Raw genomic sequence first — 17603 nt, forward strand, 5'->3', positions numbered from 1 at the left:
TGATATACTTCAGACTTTCTAGAAGTAATTTTTTCCCAACTACATTTCATGTACCTTCTGTATAGCCGGCGTCTATGGAAACTGTGGTGGTGAATTAGTGGATAAGGCGTCCATGGGACAGGAAAGTAGGACAAGAATTAGGACAGGTGATCTCTTTCCTATGACAGTATAACTAAATAAATCACTCTTGTCTTCTAAATTTCTGAAACTTCTCTCTTAGTTGGCTGAGGGTATGCATCATGCTATGCCAGTTATCCAACAAACCCAGAAAGTGAGTTACCTAAATTAAGGTTAGCTTCTGAAGAAGGCTGGTCAAATTTGGCTCTATATCTTGGGAAAGCACCACTATTATTTCAACTAGGAGGTATCTATGGCCCTGGTAGAAGGTAACTCACCTTTATATTGTCATTTATCTATCCAAGTAAAGTTTCTATTATCTGTTTCTTTGTGGGATTGGTCAAAGCCTAATTTTTTTTGTTCAAGAGCTGTATGCCATGAAAATTAAATGAAGCCAGACATTCAGATCATATATCATTCAATAAGTCCCATATGAGATAAGAATCATCAGGAGTTTAACTTATAAATTTGGGACTACCTTCACATGGAAGGTCACTCAGTCACTTAAACCTTGTATTGGAAGAATTCCAGGCCACACGGTCATATCTCAGGACACATGGCCGTGTCATTTTAATTCATCTTTTGCGTCCTACAACAGAAGCTTCCACGGCTAGGCCATACCCCAAGGCACGGGCTGTGTGTATCACTCCAACTACTCAGGGCTAGGCCATGCCTCGTGGCATAGGCCGTGTGTCTTAGTCCAGCTGCCCACGACTAGGGTGTGCCTCCTGACACAGGCTCTGTGGGTTACCCAGATATCATTCCTTTCAGTTTTACTGTATTTCTTTGATTTCTTTAGTTTTCTTTGGTTTCTTTCGAGAGGTTTTTTAGGTTTTTTTTCCTCATAATATAGTTACAATATAGCAAATATAGCAATTAGATAAGGAGTTAAGTTAGTTAATTAACTAACATGTTTTTGCTTGCTATTAAGCAATCTATTCTATTGGTTGTATAAGTGTATGTATATCCCTGATTCTGAATAATTAATGAAAATCAGAATGAATTGTAATACCTTGATCCATTTACATCGACCGCAAAAATTATCTCAGGAAGGAGAATATGTGAAAAACATATGATCTTTTTCTAATAAACAAATGTTAGCACGTGATCTGTTTTTCAGACTTTTCCAATTGTAGAAATCTGTAGCGTGCCTCTATTCCCTAAAACAAATGTAACATCTTAAAAAACGTGTATTTGTTTCCTCTACCTGCTTGTGTCGTGTTAGTCATTGCTTCGGCCAGCATATTTTCCATACATTATGTAACTATTAAGAGAATTCATGTGAATCAGAGTCATGCCAACAAAGCTGGAATTTCGACTTAAAGGTCAAAATTAATTAATTTAAAAACAATATGAAGTTGTCAGTAAAAACTACATAGAAAATATTGAATTCTAACTTGCTGGTGTTTTTGCTATTATAATTAGGGAGTGGCTGACGCTTGCAGCAAAGCGAACTCAATATTTTTGATATCTTGCCCAAAAGCCTTTCTTCCTAGCAGAAGCATTATCAGACAGAGATCGGTTCCATTTAGACCCAAGTGAAAAGTGCCTCTTCAGGAAGGGCTTTCTGGAAGAACTCCTAGTACTTGAGCTAGGTTCCATCTTTGAAACTTTTCCTCCCCTTTCAATTTCTTTTCGGTGATCAAAAACATCAAAGTCACCATCGATGTAACTATCAACTACACGGTTTCTGGATATCCGGTGGTTCTTGGCCTTTATCTCTGACTCAGCCCGAAGAGCTTTTCTGGATAACTTTGACAAGTGCTTATCTCCAACCAAACAAAGTGGACAAGGTGGATCATACTTATCTGCCTCTAGTGTCATAGTCTCTAAGCATTCTGCATGATATGCATGACCACATATCAGCACAGCAACAACCGAAAGGTCATTGTTGGCAATAAGCTTCTGGGTGTTCCATGTTGACCTCTCTGTCAAAAGCTTCAAGCAAGTACCACAAGATTGTAGATCCATTGAAGGAGAATATGAGAACCTGCTACTGGATCCACTAATCTTACGACGTCCTGAGTCGAAATGCTCACTGTCGAAAGACCACCTTTCCCTTTGAGATGAGGCCACCAGCTCAGAAAAGGTGAGCATGGACCAGCCATCAGATGATCCACATTGGGATCCAGCTGCCATTTCATTGCTGCAAACGGAGAGTACAGACGATGGCCTTCCTTCAGAGATTGAGTTCTCTGGTGATTTGAGGCCCAATATCCGACTATCAGAAACCTGTCTCAAAAGTGGGTGCCCTGGAGAACGATGTGCCCATCTTGATGGCATAGAGTTGGGAAGATGATGATAACTACGATTAGGCAAAGAATCTGATGCCGGTGTTGAGAGAACTGAAGGTATTGAAAATGAAATATTTGGTATTGAAGATTCTGATGGATTCTTCACCTAAAGAAAAATTATAGATCAAGTCAGCTCAGTACTACAATAAAATGCCTATAAATCAGATTATACACAAATAAAGCTCATGGTTCCAATTCAGTTGTTTAAAACTAACCACTGTAGAAAAATTGCTTGATATGGACAGATCTGCAGCAAGCACATAGAGGGAGAAGAAAGAAAAATCAATGCCCAAATACAAAAACAGGAACCAAACGAACCAAAGTGCATGACAGAAAGAGGATAAGGAAATGAATGTCAACAAACAATATCTGGGCCCATTCAACATAATATGCCAATTTTGAAAATCTTATAACACTAGATGGGAAACAGCAAAAAAGAAGGCAAAGAACTAGGCAATACATGGTATAAAGAAGACTTATTTGTATAATTCAGTGTGTATGTGTGTGTGTGTGGTGTTGTTCACCTATTAATATTCAGCTCTATCTCTTTCAAGTAAATGTTGCCAGACTTTTATATTTAGATAGGTATACTCAAAGGGTTTCAATGACTAAGAGAATGATGGGAACCAACACAGTATTTCTTGGGATAAAAGCTTGGTTTGTTGTTGTTTGTTGTTGATGTTTTGCAATGAAGAGCCATCAAACATTATGTTTATGGTAAAGGGCACAGGAATATCGGTGTTTAGGTTTTAACATTTACCTGAAGATGGAGTCATCAGATATGCAACCACTGCCTCATCAGCCGGGGACTTGAGAGAAATAGGAGTTACAGAATTCTCCAGGGTGCTTCCTTCATCGGATAAATTACCTCTTTCAGAACTTATGGAACCTTTTAACTCCATGCTGATATTTCTGCTGACTACACGGGATACTTGAAAGGGAGTATTCTCCATTTCACCAGCAACACGCCCATGATTATCCCATCGAAAGCTCCATGATGGTGAACACACAACATCTCTACATAAGCTTTCACCTCCAGGTCTGTGAGGGAGACTAGTGTCCTTTGCAGGAACACAACAAGCTGCTCCCATGATAACTGCAGACACTAACTTGTAATCACAAAGACTAATTACACAGTGCTGTATAGGTTATATATCCAACAAGTGTACCAGAAAAATACAGAGAATTCAAAAGCCACGGAAATTTTAGGTGAGCTACTGTAATCCTAATTCCTCCTGAAAAAAAAACAAAAGGGAAATAAGATTATGCTGAGATTTCATGCTGACATGCATTGAAAACCATCAAGACGCAAAAGTGCTAAATCAAGAACCACACTCTAATCTTCTGACTTCGATGGTCAAACAAAATTTATTCAATGAGCATGGCTTGACAATATTAGTTTATCAAAACAACATTTTGAATGTCCTAACAAGCAACCGCAATTATAAATGAAATATGGAGAACTTCCTAAAAGAGTCTACTCAAATTGAACAGTCAACACAAGGCTTATAAAAATATAAGGAAAATATGAAGAAAACTCTAATTTTCCATAACCTCCATTTATCAATAAAAGTCTAACAAAATATTCAGTCTTCTCATAATTTTAATTAAAACTAGTTTGAATAGAAATTTCCATATAGATGACATGATGCATTAATTATGAACCATTTATGGTATTTTCTCCACTGAATACAACATGATTTAGCACTAACTAGCTTTAAATTAAAAACACCATAAATGTTCATAATCACCAGCTTCAAAGCATCATAAATCGAAAACCACTACTGTGAAATGCTAATTATATTACCATTTTAATTACCCATACAAAATCTATTAAACTGCATCAAAAATGAAAATCAATACATTAAAATTAAAACAAAACCGAAAGGATTGCAGAGTTCTCTTTTTTCTCTCCTCTGACACGAAACTCAAAATAAGAAAGTGTAAAAGAGTTTTTAGGGTTTCAAAACATTCTGAAGTTATAAATAATTAATTGATTTAACAGATGAAAAATGTAATAAACGAAGCATGTGAGAATCTTACTTACATATTATAATTGAGAGAAAAAAGGGAAAGTAATTTGAAAGTGTTCATACTCTTCGAAAGCTTACGAAAGAGAAAGACGCTTTATGAAACGACGTCGTTTATACCCTTTTCTCTCTATCCTTTTCCTTTCTTCTGTGTCTGTTGGTTTTTTCTTTTCTTGTCTGAGTTACTTGCTCTTTAATAAACGTTTTCTTTTTTTCTTTTTTCTTTTTTCTTTTTCTTTTTCTTTTTTCTTTTTCTTTTTCTTTTTTATTTACTTTTTAGTTTTAAGGAAAGAAATCAAGAAAGTGCAACAGGAGACAAATTAGACCTTGTTGCTTTATTTTCCACCACGTGGACTGCATTATAAGCTCACATGAAGAAACTCTCGCTCAGGCAAGAGCTTTAATAGTATGTCCTAGTAAATAAACAAATAAAAAGTAATAAATTGATATCAACAAATTTAAACAAAGGAATTTTTTAAATATGATATATGAGTTCCAAATATATTATATATAAAACACATTTTTTAAATGCTTGCAAAAGGTTGGTTTAGAATTTAGATGATCTCCATATAAGAATGGTAATGAATATGATATATGTGCGCACTCGTCATTAATACTTTGATTTGGGTATATATTTTTGAACCTATGAGTAATTAAGATCAAAGATTTTTAAATTTATTGTTGAACGGGTTTGGGTCTAAATAATGATATATCTAGACCTGCAATTCCTAAATCTATATATATATATAGAATAATGTAACTAAATATATTTTTCATCATAGTTGTGATGTAATGTTGCTATGCAGTGTTATTATGTTATTTACTTCATAATAATTAGGGTAAAATATTATGTTGACCTAATCTTAGATGTTTAATATGTTTTATTCTCTTATATTAAATAATATTTTTTAGTAAAAAACTTACATTGAGTTACAATTTAAATTTTTTTACTTGTATTTTAATTATGTTTTATAATTGTTATTATCATTTTTCCTTTTAATTCTCTAAAATAATACATGTGATTATAGGAAATACATGCACAAATGTATAATTCATTTGCAATTTTTTAAATATTTTCTGAATTTATGTTGTATGACATTCTTTAAGAAACATTTTTCAATTGTTTTGATTATATTGAATAAGGTTGAAAATAAATGGATTAGATAAAAAAATCATTTATCAATTCATATAAGTCCATTAAATTATATTTTAATTTGTTTATATCTAAATTTAATGGATAAATTTTAATGCATCTAATCTATTTCAAATGTTTGGAACTAAAAACACATTTAAAATAATTATTTTTTTAAAAATTATTATTTTAATAAAGCATCTTTAAAATCACTCTTTTGAAAAGTGCTTTTTATTTTTTCAAGAAAAACCTTACAAATGTGATTTTTGAACTGTTAAAAAAATATTTTCTGCAGAATTGTATGAGTATACAACATTTAAAATTCTACGTGTACTTTTTTAACAGATATATTATATATTTTTAATAGATATTTATATATGTTGTTATTAATCATGTTCACATTAATTTAATAAAAATCATTATGATGTGATAGTTAGAATGAGAAGCATGTCAAAGAAAGTAAAAGTTGAGGTAATGAAAAAAATTGAAAGCAAGAGATACAATTTGTGAGTCTTTATTTTTTTTAGATGAATTGAATATACATTCTAGTAGATATATATATAAATATTTATTGGATATTATAGGGTTTGAATTTATCAAATATTAAATTTAGTCATTAGATTTAATGGATAGATTTATTTTTCTTAGATCCAGATGAATTTAAATATTTTGTCACCCTTTATATAATAAATTATAGACAAATATTTTATATACTTAAGGTTTTTGGTGAATGCGAGATGTATATTATAGTTTTATATTCCATTCGTAAATAGTGGTGCCAGACTCGGAGTTTAACTATGTTCGAATAACTAGTTCTACCTTAATAATAACGTACAGATTGTTATGGGAAAAACAAGTAAGTGTTGATGGAGTTTTTCCTTAAATTGATTTTTTCAATGTGTAAGTAAAAATAAACTTTTAAATACTAAAAAAGGTTATTGGTAAATATTTTTTATCAAATTCATTTATCCTCATTCACCATCCCAAAACATAGCTGAGATAGTAGAAATGTGATATATAAACTGTTATTATCTAATTTCAAAAGCTAAAATATATACACAATTCTCCTCTCTCATAATCAAAAACTACATATAAATTACTAAAGAATTCGTCCTCATTGACGGTGGGAAACCATTGACTCTCAAATGCTTATAAGATAACAACAGTGATCAATTTACGGTCTATATTTTTTTGGCCAGGTACTATGCTCTCACCAAGAATTTGAATATTATATTTTTGTTATTTTCGATCTTTATGGTTGAGGTTGAAGAAACCTCCAAATATATATTTTTATAGGAAATTTTGAAATTAAGTAGATAAAAGATTGTGACTAAAAAATAAGTATATGACTAAAAAAATATTGTTTGTTTGACTATTAATGCAATTGCAAAATTTTCAATTTTAAAAACATACAAATTCATTAAGGACCACACGTTAAATGATTTGTCTTAGTAAGTGACTTGACCTTTAATAAGTTTTAAAAGTCTGACTTGGGTTACTGTCACATTTACTTCATGAGTAAATGAAGTCAATAAAGTTGGTAAATGGAATTTCATTGAGTAAATAATTTTGGATAGTGATGTTTTATTGGTGGGAATATTATCCTAGTGTTACTTGCAAGTTGCAACATACATATTGTTAATGGGTACTCTTAGATTATTGTTTAATGAATTATAAAAAGTGTAAGTTCTCACTAACATTAAATCATCAAGTCTGATACTTTTTAATATATTTAACACATAATTTTAATTCAAAAATATTATTTATTTTACATCCTTAAACCGTGTGCTAAAAATATTGGTTAACATTAAAAAACTGTTTTTCATACTCCCACATTTATTTCATGAGTTGAAGGAGGCATAAGATTGGTAATCAGAATTACATTGAGTAAATGATTTTGGATGGTGAATATTGCTGGGAATGTTACACTAGTCTTAATCTCTTGGAATTGAACTAACTCATTTTCCTTAATTTCTTTGAGAAAGACATTTATTGGAAACAAAAGTGGGTAAGAAGATTTACTATCATTGAAACTTAGTTTCATCAAGGTTTTAGTTTTTTGTTCTTAAAAATAATAATTTTAGGTGTGATAGTAAATGTTATTATCCCAAACACAAAAGGCAATAACCAACAAAACGTTGGTTTAGTGGTGTAAGGTTTCATTAGATCTTCAAGATCGATAATTCGATTCCTGTGAGCTATACTTGTTGGGAGGGGACAATCATGAATCCCAAAAGTAATTAATTCTTTAACAAAAAAAAGGTAATGTATATTTTTGATAATATTAAAAAAAACTTGAAAAGCAATAGATACAATGGGCTAAGCCCGGTAGTTCTAACCAAACTCTTTTACAAGTTTGTATTGGTCTGAGACTAAATTACTACTGTAAAATTGGGCCTCAATGTTTTCCTTAGGTTTATACTACACTTCCCTGATCAAGTTTAGACGAAAATGTGAGAAATTAATTTCTGGTTAAAATTTATTAAAAAATGTACGTGAAAAACTTATATAAACTGATAAGAAAAGAATTATACATTTTTTTACCAACAAGGTTTTACTTAGTGGCTATAGTTACTTACTAGAGTATATGTCAACTAATTGAGAGTTAACACTATATAACTTAATCAAATGTCTCGAATACAAAGTCTGAGAATGCAGCCATGTTTGGTCGGAAAGTAAGAAGATACCTATCAGCTATGGTCCAAGAGTTCAACCAAAAACAATACTTAATTGTTAATAATTGAATACCTTTAAATACGTCACTCGTTGAATATAGTAAAGACACCACTTTCCAATAGATTTTTTTACACCCTAAAGCATTTTCTATATGAAAAAAATACATTATCATTCCATGATATGTTAGCTAATAATTTAGTGAATAAAACTTATATGAAATAGAAATAACCAATTGTAATCCAAGTCTTAGTGTGAAGTATTGTGTAATTAGAGAAGAAAATGTGACTTGTCATTTATAGAAATTAGTTTCAATTTCAGTTAGTTAGTTGAACCAACCTTACTATAAATAGGTTGTGTATGTTTTAAGCCATTGATGAATAAGAACACTACATTCTTTCACTCTTTCATTTTCCTTCTTCTCAGAACTTTCATTCTTCTTCTTCTTAGTCAAAATTCCCAACAAATCTGGTATCAGAGCTTGAAATCCAAGGACCTGCAGGTACGTGTGTGAAGGATCAACAAAGTGAGTTTGTTGAAGCAAAAGTTGAGCAAAGGGACATTCAGATTCACTGAGAGTGAATCAAGAACAAGAAGGGGTTACAGATTGCGTTAAGAAGATCAAGAAATGGTGGGAAACAACACAAACCTCCAATCAATGGACACCCAATTCTCACAGAGAAGAACTAGGATCGATGGAGGACTCAAATGAGAGTCTTGTTCTGCTTTGAAGTCAGTGAGGTTGTTGAAGATGGATATCCTGCACTGGGCCTTGATGCAACAGAAAGCCAAAGACCATTGCACAAAGAAGCCAAAAGGAAGGATAACAAGGCTCTATTTCTAATCCATCAATATGTGGATGATGTCCACTTTGAGAAAATCCATGAGGGTGGAGACAAGATTAAAAAAAAAGTGAAACTACAAACTCTTAGGAGGCAATATGAGCTACTACTATAGAAGAGTGTGATAAAATTAGTGAATACTTCACCAGGATACTAACCATAACTAATTAGATGAAGGGATATGGAGAATCTATCACAAACCTCATGGTGATTGAGAAGATCATGAGGTCCCTGCCTCAAAAGTTTGATTTCATAGTGGTTGCAATAGAGGAATCAAAAGACATCACAATGATGAAGATAGAAGAGCTTCAAAGCTCACTTGAAGCTCATGAGATGAGGCTTTTTGACATAAGTGCAAGCAAAAAGATAGAACAAGCCTTAAAAGCAACTTACTTCAAAGATGAGGACAAAAGGAAAGACAAGAAGTGGAGAGGCATAAATGACCATAACAAGATATGGGTTCAAAATGCTGAAAGAGGAAAAATGAGTCAAGGTTGGGCAGAATCATCTTATAGAAGAGGAAGATCAAGAACAACTCATCAAAATAAAAAAAGAATTGACAAAATGAAGGTTGAGTGTTTCAATTGCCACAAATTAGGCCATTACTCCTATGAATGTCCTAATGAAAAGGAAAAACAAACAACGAATCAAGAAGAAGCCTATGTTGTCCAAGGAGATTCAGATTCAGAACCATTGAACCTAATGGTAACCACATCTGCAGGAAGCTCACAAACTGAGTTATGGTACTTGGACTCAGGATGCTCCAATCATATGAAAAGACACAAAGAGTGGCTAACAAAATTTGATCCATCAAAGAAAAACAAAGTAGAGTTTGCAGATGACAGCTCATTAGAAGTAGAGTGAGTTGGGAATGTGGTGATTACAAGGCAAAATGGCTCAAAAGCAATAATCACAGATGTGTTGCTAGTGCCAAAAATGAAGTGCAATATATTAAGCATATGTCAGTTGCTGGAAAAGGGCTTCAGTGTGGTAATGAGGAATGGACAACTTGAACTATTTGATGCTAAGCACAAACTCATACTCAGGAGCAAACTAACTAAAAACAGAACATTCCAAGTAAACATCAAGGCAGTTGAAGTATAATGCCTGGCTACCATGAGAACTAGTGATGAAAGCTAGTTATGGCATTCTAGATATGGTCACCTAAACTTCAAGAACTTGCATCAACTAGGGTCAAGACAGTTGGTAAGTGGAATTCCTACCATATCATTGCGTGAGAAAGTATGTGAACTTTGCTTGATAGGGAAACAAACAAGAAACTCTTTTAAATCAGAAATGAGATCCAAGTCACTTTTAGAAGTTGTTCATTCTGATGTTTGTGGCCCGTTTGAAACACCATCATTGGTAGGTAACAAATACTTCATAATATTTGTGGATGAGTATAGTAGAATGATATAGTTAGATGTGATAAAAGCTAAAAGTGATGCCTATGAAGCCTTCTTGAATTTTAAGGTTGCTGTAGAAAAGGAGAATGGAAAACATATCAAGTTACTCAAAACAGATGGATGAGGAGAGTGAGTTTGAATCATTTTGCAGAAATAATGGAATAAAACATGAGGTGATTGCACGATACACTCCCTAACACAATGGTCTAGCTGAAAGGAGAAATAGAACCATCATGAATATGACAAGAAGCTTAATAAAGGAGAAGGAGTTGCCTAAAAAATCGTGGGCTGAAGCATTATCAACATCAGTCTACATTTTGAATAGATGTCCAACCAAGAAGCTTGAAGGGAAAGTACCTCTTGAAGAATGGTTAGGTCAGAAACCAGGGGTCAGTCACTTGAAGATCTCTGTATCACTAGCTTTCAGCCATGTACCTGACTAGAAAAGAACCAGGCTTCAGGATAAGAGTGAAGCAATGGTGCTCATAGGATATCACTCTACTGGAGCTTATAGACTATGATCCAATTAAGGAAAGGGTTCATATCAGCAGGGATGTGTTGATTATAGAACAAGAAAAATGGGATTGGAAGCAAATGCAAACCTCCCTCAGAAGGGTGATTCCTGTAAGCATAGATGATGAACCTGAACCAGAGAGGCAACCTGAAAGAACTAATGAGACACCTAGAGTTCAGAGATCACAAAGAACAAGAACATTTCCAAATAGATTCAAAGACTATGAGTTAAATGTTGATGATCAGATCAATGAAGAAGGTGATTTGATTCACTTAGCATTAATGGCTGAAGCAACTCCAATAAATGAAACAGAGGCTCTGAATCAGATAGAATGGAAGATAACAATGTATGAAGAAATAAAGTCTATCGAAAGGAATGAAACTTGGGATTTGGTTGAACTTCCAATTGGCAAACATCAAATAGGAGTTAAGTGGATCTTCAAACAGAAACTAAATCCTGATGGATCAATCTCAAAGTGCAAAGCAAGACTTGTTGCTAAAGGATTCCTACAAAGACAAGGCCTAGACTACAAATAGGTATTTGCACTTGTAGCCAGAATTGAGACCATAAGAGTAGTAGTTGCAATAGCAAGTGCTAGGAATTGGGGACTGTTTCAACTTGATGTGAAATCAACATTTTTCCATGGACCACTAGCAGAAGAAGTCTATGTGCAACAACCACTAGGCTTTGTGACAAAAGGCAAAGAACAACATGCGTACAAGTTAAAGAAAGCTTTGTATGGTTTGAAACAAGCTCCAAGGGCCTGGAATAAAAGGATATATACTTTTATGTTTAAGCTTGATTTCCAAAAATGTCAGGTTGAGCATGGAGTCTACATCAAAGGTGTAGAAGGAGAATTGCTCATTATTTGTTTATATGTTGATGACTTGTTTCTAACAGGATCAAGCCAAGAAAGCATGGATGAATTCAAAAGATTCATGAATGCATAATTCGAAATGACTGGCTTAGGAAGATTGAAGTACTTCATAGGATTGGAATTTGCTTATACTAAAGCAAGAATCATGCTACATCAGAAGAAATATGCAAGTGAAGTATTTAAGAAGTTCAATATGGATTCCTGTAATTCAGTAGGAAGTCTAGTTGAAATAAACTTGAAGCTAACCAAGGATGAGGAAGGAGAATCAGTTGATGAAACAATGTTCAAGCAAATTGTTGGATCATAAAGATTCTTATGCAACAACAGACCTGGTCTCGCATATTGTGTTGGCCTGGTGAGTAGATTTATGTATAAGCCAAAGAAGACTCGTCTCCTAGAAACAAAAGAGTATTAAGGTATATAAAGGGTACAATAGACAGAGGCATATTGTTTCCAACAGGAAGAAAGAAATCAGAAATGGTATTGGTGGTTTATGCAGATTCTGATTATGGTGTAGATTTAGTTGAGAGGAAGAGCACATCGGGATACTTATTCCTACTCAACAATGCTCACATCTCTTGGTCTTCAACAAAGCAACAAGTCATTGCTCTCTCAAGCTGTGAAGCAGAGTATATTTTAGCATGTTATGCAGCTTGTCAAGCTGTTTGGCTAGAAGAATTGTTAAAAGAGATGAGGATGAGTTTGAAGACACCATTGCAACTAAGAATTGACAACATTTCAACTATCAATTTGTCAAAGAATCCAGTGAGTCAGGGTAGAAGCAAGCACATAGAAGTGAGGTTCCACTTCATTAGAAACTTGGTTAACCAAGAGAGGTTACAAGTTGAATATTACAAAACTGAGTTGCAATTGGCCGACTTATTCACAAAAGGATTAAGGGTGGATCGGTTTGAAAATTTATTGAAGAAGATGAGTGGTGTATCTCTTAAGGACTTGTCTTAAGGGGGTGTTGAATGTATATTGTAATCCAAGTCTTAGTATATAGTATTGTGCAGTTAGAGAAGAAAATGTAACTTGCCATTTATAGAAATTAGTTTGAATTTCAGTTAGTTAGTTGAACCAACCTTACTATAAATAGGTTGTGTATGCTTTAAGTCATTGATGAATAAGAACACTGCATTCTTTCACTCTTTCATTTTCCTTCTTCTCCCAACTTTCATTCTTCTTCTTAGTAGTCGAAATTCCCAACAACACTTAGAAGATATAGTTGGATGAAAAGGAGCACTATTCTAATGCTTAAGTTTATCATATCCTCAAAGGATATACGAATCGTTCCACTAATGAATTAAACATTTCATTTGCTATTAATCTTCTTTTTTTTGGATTTTATCAACTATCTTATTATCAGAGCGAAAGATTAATTTCTTGGGCGTTGTTAGGATAATAAATTATAGGATAATTTATAAACTGAATTTATAGGATAATAATTTATTTATTATTAAAAGGCTATTAAGAATTATGAAGAGTTCACAAAATATATAAAGTACCCCGTTTAAGCAAAATCAATAATCAAGTACAATTTTTACATTTGCAAAAAGCACACCATAACATATATCTATTCATACAATATAACAACAGAGAATGGGTTACACCTAAATCCGTTTATCCAAGAACATTCAACAATGGTGAGTGGTGGTGACCTAAAAAAGAACCATGCCAACATGTACCATTTCCATTTCAGCACCTTGTGAGTGCTTTTAATTTAATTTCTTAATAGATATTGCCTCACCCTATTAGCTACTAAAACTTTCTCTTTCTCCCACTCAATAATTCCACCATGAAGCAACTCCAACATAACACTAGTACAAACAATAAATTATTGCATGCTTATATAAGCACTATAAACCCATATTCTAAAAAAATCTCTATCATCAAGTTTAGTTAAATTCTTATAAATTTTATTTAACCCATTAAAAAAATTAACGATAGAGATGTTTTTAAAATATGTATTTATTATACTCCAACACCATTCTAGAATTTATTATACAACCAGCCATGGACATGAACTTTTTAATGTTTCACGAATGAAACATGTCTGCAGAGGCCATAATTGGTTGATTAAGATAGAACATGTTCATGGGGTTCATGAAATTATAATCTGTTGCACCTGTGACATAGCAATTATCCATTTCATAGACCCCATTGGTTGTGCTCATGAGTTCAAGTATATCATTCAATGATTGTAGCCTTTGGCTAAGTTCACCAATTTGGGCACTCAAAATGAAATTTTCTGCCTCAACTTTATGATAGTGATGTGTGATGATGTTCACACGTGTGAGGATTTCAGTGTTTTCTTTTCTTAGCTTGTCCACTTGTGCAATAAGATCATCTAAGTGCTTCTGCTTTTTCAACCTACATCTCTTTGCTGATTCACAGTTTGATTGCTTTCTTTTCCTTTTTCTTTGATCCATCAGAAGCTGCAAATCCTCCTCAGAGCCATAGCTCTGAAATTTTGTGGTCATAGAAGAGTTTCCACTAGATGTACCCATGAAAATATGAAATATTTACACCAAAGATACAAGTGTAAATATAATAGATTCTAGAAATTATCTAACTTCCAAAAAAAGATAAAAATGGCTTGGAAACTATAGCTAAGACGCAAGACCCATGATCACTAATGATTTTATTTTATTTTGTGTAGAATAAGCTAATACACTTTAGATATAACTATTTCTAGGTTATATGATCATATAATATATAAGGGCAGTGATTGAAAGATATTTATGAAAAAACATAGAACCAATAGAGGAACACAACAGAGAAAGATTGAACTAAGTGGGTCCTGCGTCTTAGGGAGGAATTTATCATAAACCCGGAACGAAGGATTTCACTAAGAACTGGAGACATGAAATTCAGACATGAATATTTAGATTTTTCAGCATGCAATATTAATATGTGCCTTGGATATTTCTGAAATGAAGAAAAAATTAAGAGAGGTTTTAAAGCAAAACCACCAAATATTTGAAGGCAAGAAATGGACTACGTTGAAACAGAAAAACAAAGGCTAAGATGGGAATAGAAGAATAAAGGAGGTGTATGTAATAGAGTGGGAGAGGAAGAGAAGGGGGAAGAAATTAAGGCAATTGAAGAGCCAATTTATAGAACATAAAGGTAGATGGATAGTGAAAGAATTAAAAAAAATGGGAAAGAAAAGAAAACATCAATAGAAAATTGGGGAAGAATAAAATGCATAGGAATCTGCTTCAATGTTTGGTGTGTGAGAGTACTACAAGCAATAAGAATTACAATTTATTTTATTAAAATATAAGTTAAAATTAGATTATTCAATTTTTATTTTTGCATATGTCATAATTGCAAAAATAGACTCTGCAGTGATGGAGAACGTCCAAATTAGTGAGAGAGTAAGTAGAATGGGATCACCTATTTTAAAATGAGTGTATTTTTATGTTCCTAACCAATAAATTTTCTCTAAATAATATAAATATATTCTTTTATGTTTTTGGATTTTTTAAATTAAGTGTTATTTTTTTATTAGATCGGAACAGAAATAAAGATAACTTATCTTCAGTTGAGTAAGTAATAGTAAGGTGGCATGTGGGATGAGAAAACTTTCACAACCCCGTCAATTTTGATGTCCATTTCATGTTGCACTCAAGTGATAAAGTTTTGTGGTTGGACAACACTTAATAAAGTTAATTGGTAATAAAAAAAATAAGTTTCTAAAGATCCCAAGTCTTTGACATATACATGAAATAAATGAGACATCTGATTTTGTCTATTCAAAACCTTTTAATAGGAAAATGTTAAGGTGATGATCCCAATTTGTTGTTGAATATTGGTGCAAGGAGTTGCTTATTCCCAAAGATGACGTTTTTCTATTTGTTTAAATTCATTATCAAAACCAATTAGTAATGAAGGGAATAGTTAGCTCAACAACTATTTAAATCATGTTTAGAAGAATAAGACAAACAATATGAGACTTGCTTTCCAACATTATGTGTGAGCTTTTCATTGTAATATTTAGTCTTGCTCAAGTGTTAAGGCTTAATCACGGGTGAGTTCTAGGGGTTATTCATAGCCGGTGAAGGAAAGATTTAGAAGCTTCTGATGGAGATGGATAGTTAGATTACTTTAGAAGTTGTTGATGGTTTTAATCTTTAGTCTTGACATTGATCAAATCATTTACATTGTTTTTATTTTGATTCCCCTCATTCTCTCTTTAGTGAAGGATTTGCATGAGGAAGGTTGGGGTAGCTTTACCTATGTTCCTTTTTTGTAGTTTGGTATAAACAAATGGGTGATAAATATTTTTGTCATGTATTTTAAGAGAATATATAGAACTATCATAATCGTTGTTACGAAAACGTAAAATCAAAAGGGTCAGGATGGCCGAGTGGTCTAAGGCGCCAGACTCAAGTTCTGGTTCTCGTGAGAGAGCGTGGGTTCAAATCCCACTTCTGACAACAACTTTTTAATTTCTTAACAAGAACGGTGAAAAATATATCAATGAGTATATAAATTTTTGTTAACTTTTTCTAACAATTGCATCATAGTAAATGGAATGCAACTAATTAACTATATATAATTGAGCAAATATCTGATTTTACTCGGATGATGCATTGAAAAGTATCATGTTCATTTCAAGTTAATTTTTAAATAACTTTTGCACAGTTTACAATTTGCGTTCTGGGAGGAGTTCTTTACTGTTTATACACCAAACTTGAAATGGGAGAATGATTTATCAAGTGATATTCACCACTGATGCAAACTAATTTAGTAAAATAAATATATTGTGTCAAAATTAAGGGTAGAAACCCCAATAAATAATTAGTTCTAAACACAAAATTAAATAGAGCTTGTGTATTATAGGAAAAAGACAATTCTATTAAACATGTATCCAGATGTACAAATTATTAGAAAAATCATGCTGAGAACTAGAACAAAAAAAAAGAATACAAGGAGATGTGATTAGTGAAGATAAAAAAGTTGAAGAAAGTTGTAGTAGACATGCACTACTATTGTGCATTATTAACTATTTCTAAATAATTAATTAGTTATTGGGTAGTATGTATTAATAATTAATAATATCCAAAATACAATATATATATATTAAAAGTAGATACCTCTGCAATGAATGTCACTAATTATGCAAATAATGCCATGAATAAAAATATCTTTTAAAAGAATTGTTTTCTTTAAAAATAAACTGAAACAGCACATGCCCTTTCAAATATTAAGATAATTCCCTTCTACGGCTGTGCGTAAGTCAGAACCTTTTAATTCGAACCCTATCTTCTTCTGCTTATGGTTATTGTTATTTTTATGCATTAATGACATACATATATATATATATGACAAAAAGGCAAAAAAGCCACTCGTATTAATTTCACAGATGGGGAAGCTAGTATTGGAGCCATACTTACCAGGGGGTGTTGATATACTGAAAATAAAAGTATGTTTATATTATTCTTATAAATAATATTTTTTGCACCCTTAGTTATATGATATTGCACTCATATTACTCATTTATCATATGCTAATACATTTTCGATCACTCAATATAACTTGCACCGATATTCTCGGGCCTAGCCAAGGTCGGAAGCTATACATATTAGGGGTGAACATGGGCTGGGTTGGGACAGGTTAAAACTTGTCCTTCCCGACCCTAAATATTGGTTGGGTCGCTTTTTTGAACCCGGACTCGACCCTAAACCCGAAGTTAACCTGACTCTAAAT

The 17603-nt window shown here is 32.7% G+C and overlaps 3 protein-coding genes and 1 non-coding gene across 9 annotated transcripts; 2 read left to right on the forward strand and 2 right to left on the reverse strand.

Annotated features, from left to right (window-relative positions):
- On the reverse strand, positions 1400 to 4620 carry LOC109358801. 6 transcript variants are annotated; one of them, XM_019603250.1, is made up of 5 exons: positions 4459 to 4615; positions 3592 to 3646; positions 3172 to 3507; positions 2627 to 2658; positions 1400 to 2517 (listed from the first exon to the last, which is right to left on the reverse strand). In XM_019603250.1, the coding sequence occupies exons 3-5, from the start codon at positions 3500 to 3502 to the stop codon at positions 1573 to 1575; spliced, it is 1308 nt and encodes a 435-aa protein (XP_019458795.1). In that variant the 5' UTR covers positions 3503 to 3507; positions 3592 to 3646; positions 4459 to 4615; the 3' UTR covers positions 1400 to 1572. The 6 variants fall into 6 exon arrangements, with proteins under 6 accessions (XP_019458795.1, XP_019458792.1, XP_019458796.1 ...); XM_019603247.1 differs by having other exon boundaries at positions 3581 to 3646; XM_019603251.1 differs by having other exon boundaries at positions 3581 to 3646; positions 4455 to 4615.
- On the forward strand, positions 9260 to 9952 carry LOC109357945. The gene has a single exon (XM_019602000.1). It carries the CDS (start codon positions 9260 to 9262, stop codon positions 9950 to 9952), a length of 693 nt encoding a protein of 230 aa, XP_019457545.1.
- LOC109357726 (bZIP transcription factor 11-like) lies at positions 13439 to 14618 on the reverse strand. The gene has a single exon (XM_019601748.1). It carries the CDS (start codon positions 14393 to 14395, stop codon positions 13925 to 13927), a length of 471 nt encoding a protein of 156 aa, XP_019457293.1. The 5' UTR covers positions 14396 to 14618; the 3' UTR covers positions 13439 to 13924.
- Positions 16247 to 16330, forward strand: TRNAL-CAA. The gene has a single exon. It is a non-coding gene; the product is annotated as a tRNA-Leu (tRNA).

Source organism: Lupinus angustifolius, chromosome LG10 (genome assembly GCF_001865875.1).
Source record: "Lupinus angustifolius cultivar Tanjil chromosome LG10, LupAngTanjil_v1.0, whole genome shotgun sequence".
Taxonomy (NCBI): Eukaryota; Viridiplantae; Streptophyta; class Magnoliopsida; order Fabales; family Fabaceae; genus Lupinus; species Lupinus angustifolius.

Coding starts and splice junctions, on each gene's coding strand:
- LOC109358801 (XM_019603245.1), bottom strand. CDS start 3,502: ATGGGAGCAGCTTGTTGTGTTCCTGCAAAGGACACTAGTCTCCCTCAC. Junction 2,659..3,171: donor TCTGATGACTCCATCTTCAG/GTAAATGTTAAA, acceptor TGCTTGCTGCAG/ATCTGTCCATATCAAGCAAT. Junction 2,518..2,626: donor CAAGCAATTTTTCTACAGTG/GTTAGTTTTAAA, acceptor ATTTTTCTTTAG/GTGAAGAATCCATCAGAATC.
- LOC109357945 (XM_019602000.1), top strand. CDS start 9,260: ATGAAGGGATATGGAGAATCTATCACAAACCTCATGGTGATTGAGAAG.
- LOC109357726 (XM_019601748.1), bottom strand. CDS start 14,395: ATGGGTACATCTAGTGGAAACTCTTCTATGACCACAAAATTTCAGAGC.